This window comes from Rhinolophus sinicus, linkage group LG14 (genome assembly GCF_036562045.2).
Source record: "Rhinolophus sinicus isolate RSC01 linkage group LG14, ASM3656204v1, whole genome shotgun sequence".
NCBI classification, from domain to species: domain Eukaryota; kingdom Metazoa; phylum Chordata; class Mammalia; order Chiroptera; family Rhinolophidae; genus Rhinolophus; species Rhinolophus sinicus.
In genome coordinates, this window is record NC_133763.1 from 4,751,595 (window position 1) to 4,769,527 (window position 17,933).

The 17,933-nt window shown below is 41.2% G+C and overlaps 1 protein-coding gene and 1 long non-coding RNA gene across 12 annotated transcripts in view; one reads left to right on the plus strand and one right to left on the minus strand.

The window, feature by feature from the left end:
• Positions 1–17,933, plus strand: part of TPD52 (tumor protein D52) — a 186,332-nt gene that overhangs the window by 76,424 nt on the left and 91,975 nt on the right. For 3 of the 11 annotated variants that reach the window (XM_074319265.1, XM_019725540.2, XM_074319264.1), the window contains 3 exons: positions 2,494–2,535; positions 4,018–4,066; positions 6,580–9,274. In XM_074319265.1, the coding sequence (XP_074175366.1) occupies positions 2,494–2,535; positions 4,018–4,066; positions 6,580–6,699 (211 nt within the window). In that variant the 3' untranslated portion in view covers positions 6,700–9,274. Of the gene's footprint in view, positions 1–2,493; positions 2,536–4,017; positions 4,079–6,579; positions 12,329–17,933 lie in introns of those variants that run through there. The other 8 variants (XM_019725532.2, XM_019725547.2, XM_074319267.1 and 5 more) reach the window with 5 other exon arrangements.
• Positions 5,931–6,834, minus strand: LOC141568686 (uncharacterized). Its single transcript, XR_012491910.1, has 2 exons — positions 6,709–6,834; positions 5,931–6,118 (listed from the first exon to the last, which is right to left on the minus strand). It is a non-coding gene; the product is annotated as an uncharacterized LOC141568686 (long non-coding RNA).

Genomic DNA, 17,933 nt, shown 5'->3' on the forward strand with positions numbered 1-17,933 from the left:
ATTCAAACAAGTTAAATATTAACTCTTCCTTTTCTGTATATACTACTTACTGCTTCCTTCCTGCTCCTTCCTCCCTTACTCTCCTCCTCCCCATTAATTATTATTAGGGATGGAAAGATCAAATAACTATGTAAGAAACAAAGACAATTTAAAAAATCAATTCGGCTTTTTAAACGAATCCCTTTTCCAGAGTCAGAGTAAATAGAAGATGAAGACGCCCTTAGTGAGAATCAGGGTCCCCTCTGGTTTTTCAGCCTTTATGTCTCAGGACTTATTTGTTATGCAGGATAATCCTGAATCAATGTGTGCCCTGGGTGTTGATTTTACAGTCAACGTGAGGCATTTAGGATTCATTTTGTGATTATTCCTTCCACTTGGCCTTTGACCTATGCCCTCTTAACCGGCCTGTATGCTGGTCTAAGGGGCACAGAACCCACCAAACAGCCTTTTATGGGGGTGCTTAGGGACAGTCACTAGAATCAGCTGTGAATTTCTGAAATGCACACTTACTTTATCCACCTATTTTCTCATTTTGTTGATACTCTTGAATTCAATGTGTGAGTCCCATGGACGAGCAGTTTATCACGTTTGGCCATTCCTCACCTTCATTTGCCAGCATTTGTTAATTTCTGCAAAAATAAATGTTCTTGTCAAAAGTCTTTCAGTTACAAGAAACAGAAAATTATGCAAAATAACTCACTAGGGAGAATGTGTAGCAGAGAAAGGACGTTTTTAGAGTCCAAGGAGAAGAAAGGAAGGAAGCAAGCCGTGGCCCCGCTCTGACTAGCCCCGCTGGTTGGAAAGCCATTAAAACCAAAGTAGCTTCTAGAAACCCAGGAAACCACTGTTCCTCTCCCACCAGCCCTCTTCCCTGCATGGCCATTTCTCCCTCCTTTCCTCTGTCTCTCTGCTGATATTTGGTCCTTTCTTTGGGAACTGGTGTCCTCTGCATTTTTGCAGCTGGCACCTGGTCCCCCAAAATATCTTCCTCAAGTTCCTATCCCGACTGACCAGTGGCTGAGTGTCCTAATCACAGAATCTCGGTCTAAGAATCTTAACTGTTTTGACTTTTTATTATTTTTGCATTCAGTCCACACAATGTGCAGACCACCACCAGGTTAGCTGTACTGGGTGGAGCTGTACTGGCCCATGTGTCAAATTGACAATGGTGGGGACAGCTGTGGCAGTATGGCTATTGGGCAGCTTCTTTAGAGGGTTCTAAGGAAGGGCAGGGAATGCTTGGAGTTCTGGCATTGTAAACTAAGAAGGATGATTTTTATTAATACCCTTCAAATATGGATCCAGCACACTGCAACAGATCAAACAGAAAAGGAATTAGCAAATTCCTCCCGGGATAGTTTACCGCTGTGATAGGCTAGAGAGAATGCTGAGCTCTGGGGATCTACAACCTTAAGTAGGAGGATGTCCAAAGAGTTGACTGATTCTCTTGACTGCACCAACTGCCAGCGTATGTTGATTTATATCAAAGCTCATACTCCATATTATTACGTAATGCAAAATGAGATGTGGGGAACTATACTTGAAATACGTTGTCGTCTGTAACGACCAAGTCTGAGAAAACCAAATCATACACAGACACGATATTTAAGTAGAATTGAGAATGCATACCTTGGACTGTCCAGTTTACCCAAAGGAAAGATTACTCACCAAAAATGCCGTGTCCGTGATCAAAGTATTGTAAGTGCAGTGGCAGTAGCAACAGGACACAGGGACTTTGTGAGCCCAAGAATTGAGGTACTTTCTTTTGTCTTGTGAGGTGGCCTCTATGGGAGACGGCTGAGAGAAGGTGACCTTGAACCTAAACAGGGAACTGCATTGCCCTTGAGTAAGAAGTTGGTCCTAGTAAAACAGGGGACATGTGTTATTTGAATGACCAGTAAGAATGTTTAGTTTAATTGAGATGAAGTACAAATGTCTCTTAGTAGAAAATGGATACTGCTGCTACTAAGGAGGGATATGTAAATCCCTTAAAATAGGTGATTTATTTTGAAACCTTCCTGTTCTGGTACCAAATAAGTGGGAGAAAGACGGCTGAGGAGACCTTCCTTGGCCTGGTTTGTGTGTGTGTGTACTTGTATTTGTGTCTCGTTTTTTTATTTTTGTTTTTTTTTTTGAGGGGAGGCGGTGAACACTTAATTAGGAGTCCAGAGCCCACGTTCTTGACTCTGCTGTGATCGTGGGTAAATCATTGAACTTCTGAGCCTTGGTGCTCGATGCCTTATAGTTTGCAAAGTGCTATAAACACGCAAGGTTGAATCATTAGCCCAATTAACGACGGGGGTTACAATGGCTCAGGAATAGGAGTAAATTATGTGGGAATAACTGTGACTCTCCTCCACCTCAAAAAGTAGGTAATTCTCCCTGGTGCCCGAAGAACAAGCTCCTAGAAAGCGACGTTTCGCTTGCTCTTTATAATGTCTAATCACCACTGTACTAACTTCATTTCTGTCTCTTTTTAATGCTGCCTCTTAGTATACGCTCCATTCAACATTCAATTAGCATGCCTGCTATGAGGTAAAGTATATTTTTACAAAATAAAAAACGTTGGTCTTGTGCTTTCTTCTTCTTGACTGAGACGTGTACCTTGAGCTGTTGTGAAGTAGAATTCTACTCGAAACAAGCTGCATGTTTAACAGTGTGTCAGTTTTCGGTTGCTCTTCCCGGAATGTTAGAAGGGGTGGATATGAGAGAGCCAGAGAGCCATGAAATGTTTGTGATTTAAAAAAGAATGATTACTTCTATTTTATTTTCTAACCCTGTTGTTTCGTATCTGAAATCTGTTCGCGACAGTGGACACGACTCATCTAATCCACCTTTTCATGGATATAGGTGCCCCACCACCTCTGTCCACGTTAAGTTCCTTACACTTCGCTTTCCTCCATCTTCCCCATTTCCGCTTCCTGCATCCCATTATGACATTTGGAGCCAACTGCCACTTAATTCTTCTGTCCTCTTTCATCAGAAGCAGTTGGTACATGTTATTAGCTCATCTACTTCTCTAGAGAGGCCGCGGGTCTCTAACAACGGGTGTTTGGCTTAAACTTCAGCGTATGTCAGAACTACCTGGAGGGCTTGTTAAAAGGCCCCTTGCTTCCTGCCTGCCTCCAGCCACCCCCGCCAGGGTCAGCCTAGGGTGGGACCTGAGAATCTGCATTGCTAACAGCTTCCCTCGAGCTACTGAGGCAGCGGCCTGGGGACCACACTTTGGGAATGGTTGCCCATCACCACTGTGGGAAGGAGGAAGCCCCTGCTCCCGTCTTCACCTTTTCCATCATGGCAGTAGTAGGAAGGATATTCAAGGCGGTGGATAGTGTAAAACTTCAGGAACCCAGATGTGAGCAACGTAGGTGCTGTGATTGCCCTCATTAATATGGATGATGTGGGAGGGGCTTTCCATGGACTCAGACTGCTTCTGGCTGTCTGGGCAGCTTGGTGAAGAGGCCAGCCACGTGTCTGCACGCCTCCCTTCCTTTTGGTCGCTCCTTTTGTCTTGCTGCCCTCTGGTAACCAGGACCCCTGGTACGGACCCACCTATAGTCTGCTTGTCAATGTGGGTTCAAGTAGGAATCTTGCCAGGCAACATGGGAATTTAAACACAAGTTCTAGAGCATAGTGCCTTCACCCAAATTAAACTGACCCAACGGTGGTATTTCCTTGTACTGCGACAAGTTGGTTTGGGAAGTGACAGAATTGGTGCTTTACCTTGTTTCCTCTTCACACGGTACTTGACTGTATCTGTAGCTCTATGTCTAAGACTGGCCTCATTCGCGGAATCACAGCATCATTGTAGAAACCTTAGAAGACGTGGATCGTTGTACAGAATGATACATATGTGTGTGTGCCTGCACACCTGTGGTACAGACAGATACATCTGTGCTTTTGCTGATTGAGAATAATGGCCAAGAGGAATAAAATCAACTAACGATGTTTTCAAAATTGATGGATTTTTGTTTTTCAATGTTTGTAATTTTACTTTTTTTTCTCTCCTCTCCATAGAAACTCCCCAACTTTCAAGTCATTTGAAGAAAAGGTTGAAAACTTAAAGGCAAGTAGAGAGGTGAACAGCTGTTTGTTTATCTTTCTTGGTGTCTTAACCTTCTTTGGTTGTGGGTAAATCATTCAAATTACTGTTTCATGCTAAAAATATTTAAAGAACTTTAACAACTTTATTCTATACATTATTAATGGATATTTAAGGATATTTAAAGTGCTGTGTATTCTCATTCAGTGTTTCTGAGTGTGTTAGAATGCATGACGGCATTTTAAGTGCTGAAAAGAAATGTGTAATTTAAAATACAATAGCTCTTAGAAGTGTGTGCTGCTCTTGCGTGATTCATTTCAAATACTTTTGTAATTGGACAAAATTTAATATAAATTTTATTGTCTACAATTAAAAACAAGGTAGCAAAGCACAAAAACAAAACAAATTGATCGTACCACACAGAGACAGTGGCACTCGGTGTATGCCAGATAACTGTGCTAGTCTGACTTAGAAGAAACTCCACCGTACACTGTAGTTTTCTGTACCATTAAGTATTCCTCCTCCGTATGTTGTTTAATGGCTGCTCGCATGTGCCTTGTAATGGACATTGTGTGTCCAGTCCTCAATTACTGGGCATTTTTATTATAATGACGATGCTGTGGTGATCATCACTGATGAGTCAGTTTTATTGTTGGGTTGCTTTGATTTCAGTGAAGGTGGACAGTTTCCCATAATGATTAGCTTTATTAACTTGTAAATTGCATTATCTTCAAGATTATATTCAAAACTATAAAATCATCCACTCTTAGGATCACAGGTCACCAGAAAGGTTGTTTAGTTCCCATCGCTGCCCGCACTTCTCTACAGTTTGTGCAAAGCCCATGGGTTCCTTTCTACCTAAACTAATCCTGATAATTATGGTGGGTATTTTTTAAGGATTAAAACTAACATCTTAAGTGTCTTATATAAATAAACTTTAAAAATGCAGATTTAGTCAGTCTTTCAGAAGAATGGTGAGTCATTTATGTTTTACTTATTTTTTCTTGTTTTTTATTATTAGTTTCAGGTGTACAAAAGAATGTAATCAACACTTACACCCCTCACAAAGTGATAACCGCCCTCCCGCAATCTACTGCCCCTCTGACATCGTATACAGCTGTTACAATTCCACTGACTCTATTCCTTATGCTGTGCTCCACATCCTCTGACTATATATAGATATAGACATATATAGATATATAAAATTATAGTTGACATTCATTATTTTTAAGTGCATCATTTATAAATTACAGAAGCAGGGAAGAAAAACAAACGCTGTCAGGAATTATAATCCAGGCCCAAAATTAAGGTAGCGCCAGTGGGACAAAGTCGAGAGATGTTTAGAAATAAGAAATGATAGACAAAAAGTTAGTGATTGACTGGATGTGGAACAAGAGGGGGACATATCGAGGAAAACTACCAGGTGGCTGAGTGGGACAGCCAGGTAGATGCTGCTGCCATTCAAAGTCTTAAAAAAGAATAGAAAAGGGACCAGTTGTGGGGAGTAGGAGTTCAGTTTTAGACATGTTGAATTATAAGGAGTTTTAACATTTTTTTTTTTATAATTAGGAATGTCTTTTTAAAATTTAAGAAATATAAAAACTGTGCAAATTTTTCAAACAACTCAAAGATTTTGGATGGGAAAGCAAAAAGAATGAGAGACATTTCCAACTAGATTGCAGTTGCTAATGAGTCTCCGGCGAGTCAATTAAGATTGAGCTAAGAGCCAGGTCGAGTTAAACCCACTGTGTTGCACTGACTGGTTTTTTACTGTTAGTCACCTGTCCTCCCGGAAGAGAGAAAGCATAGATACATCAGTGTTGTTGAGCATGAAGTGACACGTGTAAGGATTTTGAAAGCATAAAATATTGTACAAATGGAAGGCAGATCAATTCATTCCGACACGTGTTTACTGACAATTTCAGGCCAGGTAAGTCGGTGTGGAGGGAGAACCTGGAGAGCTTATTGAAGCGTAGATTTCAGGTCTGCAGACGGAGGTGGGGAGGCAGGTCTCTGATTCTGCATCTCTAACAAGCTCCCAGGTGAGGTGGAGTCTGTAGGTCTTTGCAGCACATTCTAAGTATGAATAACAATGGGTTAGAAAGCCGACACTGTAGCAGAATACATGTTGCTTTCCATTGTTGTACTCAATCATGTTTCATGCATGAGTGAAGCTGAATGCGCAATCTGATGGACTACAAAGTTATGCAAATATTAAGAGAATTCAATTGGTATTTTAGAATAATAGGCCTTAAAGAATTCTTCAGACAGATTTCCCTGTGCAGAACAATGAGCAGATAGGGGAAAAAAGGAGGAGGGGCAGAATTTATCAATCGGAACGTTTCATCAGGGAAGACTGCATGTTTTTCTATATAAGTGCACTGAATTCCCTGCATATATAATAATCACTGAGCCATTGTGTTCCTATTTGCTCTTCAAAGTCAAATTGGACTTACTTTATGCAGAGTCAGCTAAGTTTATGTTTCATGATGTCTTGAAGTTTACGGTGCCTTTTCCTTTTTGAACTTGTTTTAAAGTCTAAAGTAGGGGGGACCAAGCCTGCCGGCGGGGATTTTGGAGAAGTGTTGAATTCGACTGCAAATGCTAGCACGACTGCCACGGAGCCTCTTCCAGAACATACAAAGGAGAGTGCGTGAGATTCCTACCTTGGTTCTGCTACCCACTGCCAGATGCTGCGAGCGGGATCCAGGCACATCTTGTCAACATTCATTGCTGTGAATTTCCACCCCATGTGCTTTTCTTTAGCTTTACGTATTCCTTTGACCAAATAGTCTGTGGGTTGAACAAAATAAATGTATCTTCACCTCTGTTCCTGGGCAACACAATACCCATTCATATGCGTTTAAGGCCCTTTATTTAGGAAGCGCGGGTAGTACCTGGGGACCCTCACTAGAATGGTCTGAAAAGCTGCAGGTTGTCATAATGGCTTTCCTTCTTTACAAAGTGGCTCTGGATCGGGGATGCCAGTTTGATCTTTTCCATATGATTTTTTTTTTCGTCTTTGAACCTCTGTATATTTGATTTTTAACTAAAATTGTTCTTTACAATTTTCTGAATCCTGGTTATTGAATGTGTGGACATACTTTTCTTTACCTCCAAGGGAAGGACTACCAGGTACAAGAGATATTTTTGAATATTGTTTTGGTGTAAGCTATCTTATATCTTGGGTGTCTGAAGACACCAGACTAAATAAATCAGCACTACATCCCATTTGTTATAGTTTTGTGAGTGACGATATGTACAGTAACCCAGATTCCTAGGTGACTTGAGAGTGGAACCCTCACATCCTTGCTTGTTACCATTTGTGACAGTTATCGTGTATTCCTTCTTACGCCAGTTACTTATGTCAACTTATTTTCACCCGATTAGAGTTCACCAGAGTAAACTGCAAAGGAACATTCTGAACCAAGCATATTGTATTATTAGTAGGTTGAAATAGGAACACTCTCATCCAATGCTCAATTCAAAAGTCTGAAAATTTTTTACATCTAGGTAGCTGTCAAAAATGCTAAGATCAATCACATCTACGGAAAACACTGCTGTCTCCCATTTAATTCATTTAGCACCATTTTAAATAGGAAGCACACCGAGTTCTATGACTGATACAACTTGAAAAAATTTTATAACAAGGGGTTGGTGATAACTCCAGAGGATTTAACACATTCATAAAAATCAACTCATCATTTTCTACTTGTATGTTTCCAGTGTGTAAGAAATAATTGAATGATTCTGTAGACGTCGCCCCCAACTTCGAAAACTGAGTGTCAGGGCTGAACGCACCAAAGCCTCCAGCAGTAATGGCACGGAGGCCACGTACTGTCAAACTCTAGAGGCTACTTACTCATCACCTTCCCCTTATGCTTTGTATGGTCATAACCTCAACGCTGTCTTTGCTAGTTATCAAGCTGTGATTGTCTTATTATTGTTTATGCCAAATGTTCACTGCCAAGCTTGGAGTGACCTAAAGCATTTTAAAAAAGCATGAATAGATGTACTCTGTACGTTATCTTAGGAAAACTAAATTTGAAAAGCCACAAGTGTTGGTTGTTATAAAATAACATGCTGCCATTCTTGATTCTGAGAGCTTTTGTTAGCATTTCAGGTGCATTTGGCACTCCGCTCTATTCCATGTGAGAAGCTTAATAAATTCTGTGTATCAGTGGTATAGGTCTCAGTATTTATTATGAGACCAGTGGTCTGGAAACAGCTTGTTGCATTGAATAATCAACTGGTGTCCTATGCTTTAAAATAAGGCACTTTTTTACCATCTGCTTTCAACACTGCTTCATGGTATCAGACTAATGTATTATAAATTATTTCCTTAGAGAGGATTGAAGGCAAAGGTTGTTGAAGCATTGTCCCGAAGGAGTGAAGCTATAGAAAAATGTTTTTTAATAGAAATATTGTGGTTTTTCAGCATAACTGTTAAGTTATATTTTTCTACCAACTATGTAGTCTTTCAGTTTTTTTTATCACAGTATTTCTTTATCACATTGTTTCTTGAGTGTCCGGCCCTTATACTATCTTAACAAGGCAAAATGGAGTAAGATGACAATTTTTTCAGTTGAGGGAAATATCCTGAAATCTCTAGTTTGTGGGGAGAAATAATAGAAATAGGGGTGGAAAATGGGATGGGTGTTTGTGGGTACTGGTGATGGCTGTGAAAGAAGAAATCAGAGAAATCATGTAATCTGAAAATGATTTAATCTAGCGTAAAGTACTCTGCCTCTTAAAAGAAGTAGTCAACAGTAGAGGGAGGATGAATTTAGAAAAATAAAACATGGATTTAGAAATATTATTCAAAATGGTCTTTGTGGAAGATTCAATGTTTTGAACTCAGTTACACTTTATTATGTTTTGTTTGATGCTATAAAAAAACAGCAACTTGAGGGTGAACTCGCAGATATTCAAGGATTCAAGAAATGTCAGAGAACAACCCCTGAAATTGTCCCTTTCTTACAAAGACATGGCCCATTGTTACGGAGTTTGTGGGAAATAAAGCAAAAATTCTTATGCTTATGAGACCAAAGTAATCAATGGGAGAGCGTGGAACTCACTGGATTATCATTTAGAAACTCAAAGAAACTACTGAAAAAAAGAAAAGGCATGTTTAATTTGGAATCACTATTTCTGGATTTGTTAATCAAGAAATGCACTCTGTCTATTTTTCTTTTGTATAGTATTTGAAAACAATAAAAATTCTGAAATTTGGGTGTGGGTCCTTTTGTATGTATTACCTGTCTGTTGAGGAAAGATGTGATAACTCCTCTCCTGACCCTTATGAAAAATCAAATTTTTGCCCTTAGTGAGGAGACATTTGGCCATTCATCAGTGACTGTCCCATTGTAATAGGACTACTTATAGAGACCATATTGGATTAGTTAATACAAAGCGTTGTCACTTTTAAGTAAAACTGCAAACCTTACATTTCACTCTTTTCGTATTCTGAACAAAAATGAAAACAAGCCAAAATAACTCAATCATAGTTTATAAGCCACCAGAGGGCAGGGTCCGCATGTGGCTGTCACCTGCCAGGGTTTCCTACTTAAAATAAATGCTATTTGGCAACTAAAATTCGTGCCAACTCTCATATGTAATTTTGATGTTGCTCAGTTTGGCTGGCAGTGTGATTATTTTAATGTGGCAGTTTTCTTAGCCCCTAGTAAAAACCAAACACAATTTTGTTGCTGGGGTATTTTTAAGTGGGTAGTATCTTTCACTTTCACACCCTCTATTTCAATGGAGTTTAAAGTTCCCCCTTGGTTTCTAGGATTACTTCTCTTATTTTTCAGGTCGACTGTTTTGTAGTGTTCCCTTCTCCCACCTCCTTAAATGTTACTGCCTAGCCCCACTCATCTGCTACACAATCTTCTTAATGCTCTTATTCATCTTATGGCTGGAAAGACTGTCTTTAGAGTGACACTAATATCTCCCAAATGTATGGCTGGCCGTGTCCTTTTTCCAGGTTTTCATGCATGCTTAAGGGGCATGAACGTCTCATCACCTCCTGGTCACCTCCATATAGCTGCTGTTTATCGAGCTTTCAGTACGTGTTGGACACTGTACACCCATGTCCCTTAATATTTGACTCCAGGACGTGACAGTGTCCCTTTTACAGATCACAGCCTGCAGATGTGGAGCCAAGACTTGAACAATCTGTTACCCACTTTCCTTGCCATCCGCCATTACTAACATTTTTACAAAGCATAGTAACAATTTGAAGCTATAGGGGAAAGAGGACTGTATAATAAAGAAGGAAGGGATGGTCCAAGGAGTAGAGCAGGAGCAGAATCCCTGTGGTGCCCTGAAGACGTTAAAACACTGCCTTCCGATTTGATGTCACAATTGGTGCTTGCGTAGGCAAGAACAAAGTGTGCGGACACCTCTTTGTCAATTTGCCGAGTCCTTTACGCCCCTCTCATTTGGTGCTCTACCAAAGACAGAGAACTAAGCATACCTTGATGTCGGCTGAAACAAACTCATGTTAAAAATTTGAGGATTAATTCCAAAATACCTGTTGTCACAATTTTCAAGGAATCTACCAGCTGGCTAAGGTAAGACATGAACATCGTACATCATGTGAATTCTAAGAGCTGGGATGTTAGTAATCCTGTGTATCCTGTGGCCAGATACAGATAAGTTTGCACAGCAGTTTCTTAACACAGGGCCTAGTAATTTGTTTTTACAAATGAGGAAGCCAAATTAACATTAAATTGGTTTGCCTGAGGTCAGGATTAGAGTCAGGACTAGAACTAAGGGTTCTTACGGTCACTGGCCAATGCTCCCTAGTTCATCACACTTTTCCTTGAACGGAAGTAGAAGCAGCAACAGCCATACAGAAAAAGGCAAACGGTTTAAGTGCGAAGAGAGGAGAATTTATCTGGAGTAGAATTTATCTGGAGCCCCTTACTGAATTCCTAAGGATTACCTGACAGCTGGCTAGTAATAAGTCTCTGTATGTACGTGATTCACACAATTACACACCATTCCCAAGTTACTGTACTTCTGCTGTTCTGTATGTCGTCTTAAGATTTAAAATCCGTAGTCAAAGGTATCATTAAAACGGGCTGTGGTCATACATAAAAATTCCTTCTTTCAAAGTACTTGCACATGAGTTGGAAAGAGTGCGTTCCACCGGCCCCCAAAATAACTAATTACATGTAAACAATTGCCTAACTAATATAAAATTACTGGATAGAAAATGGATGGACAGCTCAATTTGTAAACACTCTTAAGTAAATTTGTAAACACTCTACGGTGTTAGGCTCGGTTTTGAAGCGTGGGGGCCAATTCTGGGAATTAAGATTGTTGGGAAAGGGAGAAAACCGAGGGGGGGCCCTCTGGTGGTGCCTATTTAGGCACATTCCGTACTTTTATCTGGAAGTGACAACAATGTCTCGGAAAGATGTTTTGTAACGTGGGTGGGCTGACCACAGAGGAAGCAAGGACAAACTTGGATCCAAGATTTCAGAACTGGTTGCGCCCTAATACGTTATGTGCCCAGTGTCAGGGACCCAACAGCAAAATCCCTGTTACCAAGTTGAGAGAGCGGACGCTGAACAAAATCACTGGTAAGTAAAATGGCATATGAAGAAGCGGTAAACGGTAGAGAGAAAACCGGGGGCGCCCGATGGTGTGTATTTGGGGTTCCAATTCTAAATAATGAAATCAAGGAGACCCTCTTATCTGAGCAAAGACCTGATGAGCGATAGGGGAACGAGCCCCGCAGCCACGTGGGGGCCAGCAAGTGTCGCATTATCAGAATTTACAGCAGGACAGGCCCAAGGGATACCTGGGAGGCCGAAATTCCCGAAGTGAAGAACGGTCTCCACGCAAAACGAAGCGGATTGCTGCCAGCAGACAACCTCTGGCCAACCACTTAACCCACCGATTTACTTCCAGCCTCTCCCACACCACTCTGCGCGTGCGCCGAATAGGCCACGCCCACCACGCATCAGTGCTTTGCGGTATAAAGGCGGACCTTCTGTTGCTCCACCCGTGACCTGCGCGCTCGCGGAGAGGTTAAAGGTCAGAGGTTCTGGAGCCATCATGGCAGCGCTCTGTCGGACCCGTGCCCTGACTGCCGAAAGTCATTTCCTGCGAGTGTTCCTCGTCTCTCGGCCCTGTAGAGGCGCAGGCACTGAAAGTGGCTCCGGGAGCGAGAATGCCGAGCCCACGGAGTCTAGATCGCGCCCTGGCGGTTTCGCGAGCGCTCTGGAGCGTCACTCCGACCTGCAGCGGAAGGCGGAGCTCGGACGGACGAGGGTGAGTCGCGGGAGCTGTGCCAGTGACGCGGTAGGCGGGCCCGGGAGTCGGGACGGAGCCCGGCGTTGGGGGCGCGGCCGAGAGTCGGGCTCGGACGCCGGCCTTGCGGTGGAGCCGGCAGTCTGCGCGGAGCCCGTAGCAGCGGCTGGTTCCGGGATCGGGGCGGGGCCTGGTGTGGGGGCGGGACCGGGTGGCTGGGGCGGGGCCTGGTGTGGGGGCGGGACCGGGTGGCTGGGGCGGGGCCTGGCGTAGGGGGTGGAGCCGGCAGGGGGTGCGTCTTGCCTACCCACTGGCAGGCCACTTGGAATGGGGCGCGTGGTTGCTGTTTTCTTTCATTTCTTGTGTTTATGTGCGGCATTTACGGGCTGCACCCGCGGTGTCCACACTCCTTTGCGCGTGTCTTCCTGAAGCGAGCGCTGCCAGTCAGGCGGTCCAGGGCGAGTCCTGCACTCGGAGGCGAGTTGGACTCACCCCGGAGAGGCTGGGCTCTCTGCTGTTCCTGTCTAGGCTGTAGCTCCTGCATGGAGCTTGCTGTCTGGCGTGCAAGGATCTTTATAAATCTGTGTTAATTCAGTGGCGAGGTGGAGAGAATTACTGTCTCTATGAACTGGAGCAAGCAGTTGAACGTGTCAGCGTTTCACTTTCCTGTAAACAGCTGTCGTGCAGGGTGGCTGTCCTATGGGATGGCCTCCGGGGCCTCTGGTCCTGCTCCCCACATAAGAACACAGGACATGGTGGGGCCAAAAAGGAACACCCACGGAGCCATGGAGGGGGGAGTGATACCACTATATTCTCGCTGGGCACCCGCCTTTCTGCATTCCTCTCTTGCAGGCTCAGCCACCATCCTCTTGCTAGCCCCCAGTTGCTGCTGGCATAGCCCCGGCAGTTATATTAGTGGCCAATGGCTCACAGGTTACAGCTGACGGCCAACTAGCTACAGCTGATGGCCATCCAATCACGGTTGATGGCCATTTACTACCTGAGCCAGCACCTTTCCACCTGAGGCGGAGAGCCTGGAAACTGCTCTCCTGGCTCTGTCCCCACAGGACTTTAAAAAAATTCCCATCTGTCTCAGGCAACACATTGGTCAAATATGATAGAATTACTAGATAAATGAAGTGGAAGAAATAGACGTAAATGCAAGCCAGATTTTTTTAATCATTCGAGTCAACAGACGTGAAATTGGATGTCTGGCAATATTAAGTTATTTAAAAACACTCAATTTCTGTATTTATCTCCTTGGGGCCCAGTATCAAACAGTTAACAGACACATAGTGTCCGGGACTGTAGAAAACTGCCTGGCATCTCTCACAGTGCGTGCCTCTTAGTGGGCTGAGGCTCAGTAAGTGTCTGCCAAATGGGTGAATGAATGAAATGTATGCATAGTGCATATTTGAACTTGAATTAGGCCTAGACTGTTCTTTGACCTGAGATCTGTGTGTGACTGCTCAAAAACAGTTGTACAAGTGAGAATAGTACAAGCTTGCGTATATTCCTTATATGAGCTTACCCAGAATAATAATTCAGCAAAAACAATTGTGGGACTAATAAGATAACTGAAAATACCACATTTGTTTTAATTTTAATGTTAATTGGAGGTTTTCAGTGCTTTTCTGACTTATGTTTATGAGGCGCAATATGAGCAGTTACTAGGTGTTGACAGAGATTCAACTTTGTGAAAAAATGTGCACGTTAGTGTTTGAAGTTTCTGGATCTATTGAATTGAATAGTGTCCTGAGATTACTAGATGAATAAAGTTCATCTTTATTGTGTGATCAGGATTTTTGAAAAAAATTAATTTATAAAGTAATATTTGCTTACTTTAAAAAGAGAATTTAAATAGCATTGAAGGTTACTATGAGAAATGTGACAACCCCCTTTCTCTTTTTCTCACTTTCTGAAGGCTGGAGGGTGTATGTTTTAAAAATGCATACTCCAGAAATTTTATGTATACACATGTAAATAAAAGGTAATTATTGATACATATGTGTGTATATATTTATAAACTTAACACATTGGTTGGTACTGTTTGGGAGTACATTACTGTTTCAGAGCGTAAGTCTTGGTTTGAATCTTGGTTCTTCTATCATTTACTAGCTGTGTTGCCTTGGAAAATTACTTAATGTCTGTGTATCTTCCTTTTTTACGAAACGATGATAGGATTATTATGAGATTAAATGAATTCGTTATTTAAACACTTATCACAAATGCCTGATACTTAAGCACTCGGTGTACAAGTATGTATTTTAGTTGCTGCTGCTGAAAATTGCTGTTGTCACTTAAGTACAACTTTGAATATTTTTCCTTCTCATTACATATGTGTAGTGTACATTTAACTCATTGAAAAAATGCTTGGTATTCTATGATGAGGATATAGTGTAATTTATTTAACCAGGAATTAATGAGCTTCTGGATTCTTTCTGTTTGTCTTTTTTCCCCCCTTTCATACAGACTGTGCTACAGTGAGCATTTGCATTTTGTTGAATATTTATGGAATATATACTGGGACAAAGTGTGCACACAATTTGTATTTTGGTAGATGCGGCCTGTTTGTATCCCATTCCCGTTTACAGTGCATGACAGTGCCTGTTTCCTCGCCCCCTTACCCATGTGGGGTATTACTGTAAGTGGGTTTTCTTGATATTGGGCAGTGAAAACAAAATACAGAAATTGGAGACTGAGGTTGTTATCCCTCACCCCTGATACCAATTTGTGATTTTTATCAAAATAACTGCATGTTCATTTCACATTTTTGACCTAATAATAAGTAAATGCTATCAGTTTGAACTCATAAAATACACTATGCCAACAAAGTAATACATTTATGTTATATATATGTTGGGGTTCTATGTAAAATTTCATTTGAAACATGGTTTCTTATTAAAAATTTTTTTGGAACATAAACAGTTTGCTGTTCCCTAAATAAATCCCTATTTCATTACTTTTGTTCTTTGTCCTGGATTTAGCGTCCCTGCCTGCAAGTTCAGTTGTAAAAGCCACCTCTTGTATTAGGCCGTTGTTGTGTCACCAACCAGATGAAACGCCTTTGGATGTCGGGGGTCGCCTTGTTTTGTACTACATTTATGGTACACACTCTCTTTATAGTAAAGTGAATTTGTTTTATTGTGAGTTTGCTTCCTTCTGTTTTTTGGATTGTAGTTCCTGGAGGTCAGGGGTCATGTTTTCATTTACTCCTTTCCTTCCTTGCATCAAGCCTTACACACAGGTAGGGCTTGAGTCCATATTAATATTAGTTGATTTGAATTGGAATTAAATTCATACAGTTCTATGATTAAATAATGATACATGAGAAATAACATCTCAGGTGGCCTATTACTGGATTTAAAAATGTGTGTAATGATGCAAGTTGAAATTGTACCCATTAATTTAATTCTTATCCTGAAAGTGCGGACTTGTGTGTCTATACATGCACCTCAGAGGGAAGCGATATTCAGTAAGAGCCAAGCGAGTTTTCCTTAAAAGGAGCTTTCCCCTGCTGGTGGGAATCTAATCAAGGGCCATTCACCGTGAATTCCTTACCCTACAATTTCAATGAGGTCACTCCTTACAGCGATCTTGTTTCAGTGACCTGACATGCCATTGTTCTGTGTGCAGGTCTGTGGGTGCCCTCACTCCACTCACCTAGCCACCTCTTTTCCTTTGGTTCATTACTTTTAATACTGGTTTATGCAGCTGTCTCTTTAACTAGTGTGTGTGTGTTTGTGACCGTAGGGACCAAGTCCTTTGCATTTTTGTAACCAACATAACACATCATTTATGTATCGAGCACCTGGTAAAATATATTTTTTAAGTCAGGTACCTTTTCTTCCCTTCCTTCCGCCTTTAACCCTCTTATGTCAGTAGAGATTTGTTGACACTGTTAAGCTAATTGTAAACTGTGTTGCGGCTGATCCCCCTTCTTATAGCCACCAGATGGCGACAGTTGAGCCAAGAATTGGTTTTCTGCTTTATGAATATTACTGTTTCCTAACGGTAGAGGGTGGCATATTTAGCACTTTGAAAAGATAAGGTTTTGTAAGAATTTAAGGCCATGCAGTATTGTTTTAAGATGGTGAATAACATTTTACTATGTTAGCTTATTTATGTAGAATACTAATGTTACACAGTTTATAGTTTCAGTTTAGAGATATATTAGATTTTATGCAAATATTTTTAAAATGTTATTTCTCTCTTGAATATAAATGAATATTCTTATTGCTATTTTTTTATTTTAAAATGCTGGAATATTCCAGGAGACAGTATTTAAATCAGATATTGTCTTTTCAGAATATTGGGAAAATCCGAAATACAGCTTATTTAAAGTATTTGTTTCAATATATTGGAAAAAATTCTCATATTTTTAGTATAAGTTTTAAGTCTGCTAAATACATATAGTAGCAATATTATATAGTTTTATTTAACCACTTTTTTTTCCACTGGTTTTATATTGACAATTTAAAAAATTATTCCAATGTTTTATAAACTAATATGTAAAGGAATGTTGAAAAATATTTCTGGTTTTAACCATGGTGTCCCCTGGTTTTTACATTATTAGAATTCTAGGAGACTTAGCTCTGAGTTGGTAATAAAAATCTTCTGAAATGTTTAGTTTCACAGTGGAGCCTAACATTTTCAAAGCATGTTTAGAGGAAATGACCAGTTAATATACAAACAATGAAAGAGTGTGTTGAAGTAGATATAAATCTCTAGGGAAAGTAGGTTTTTATCAACACCAATAATATGCTTATATAATACCATGCATTTCCTGAAAGAAAGTGACCATATTCTGTGTGTATTTGTTCCATGGGCGGTCATGTGATTTGATCACGTGCAGCCAGACTTTTCGGTTTCTCGGCAGCATTAGCTTTCACCATCTGTATATCGCTCTTAACTCGGTTTTGTTCCCTTCTCTTAATGTGTTTGGGTTTGGGTTTACTTTGTTTTCTCTTTTAAAGGTTATATTAAATTTTTCTCCTTTCATTACACTGAATTTTGTAACACGAGTGTGACCCTTAGGTTTGTTTTTATCTATTGGCATTAAATAGCAGGGAATGAGGAAACTTGCATTTGAGTAGAGCTTGGTTTTAGGGATTTGGGAATAAAATTCAACAGTGTTGATTCAGTTTGGATTTTGCCTCTTTAAAGCTTTGGGCGGCCTGCTCTTGGCAACTGGCAGACAATGAGTGGCAGATGCCCAGTCTGGAGTAGGTGACTCAAAGTCCCTGGCCTAGTGGAGACTTCCACAAAGGAAACAGGTGCACGCCGGGGCAGAGAGTACGTATCCTCGAGAAGTGAAAAGTTCCGTTCCTGTAAAAACCTGTCCACAAATGTCCTCAGCAGCTAGACTTGTAATAGCCCAAACTGGAAACAGCCTAGCGGCTCAGTGGTTAAACTGCTCCATCTCTCCCCTGAAATCCTGCTTAGCGATAAACAGAGACAAGCGAGTTTTGCTCGCATCAACTGGAATGCTTCTCTGTCAAGGGAATTATCCCGAGTGCAAGAGGCAGGTCCCAAATGTGTCGTTCTTGAAATGACAGTACTACAGAGATGGGGAACAGATCAGGGGTCGCTGAGAGTTAGGGATGGGGGTGGGCCGAAGGGAGAC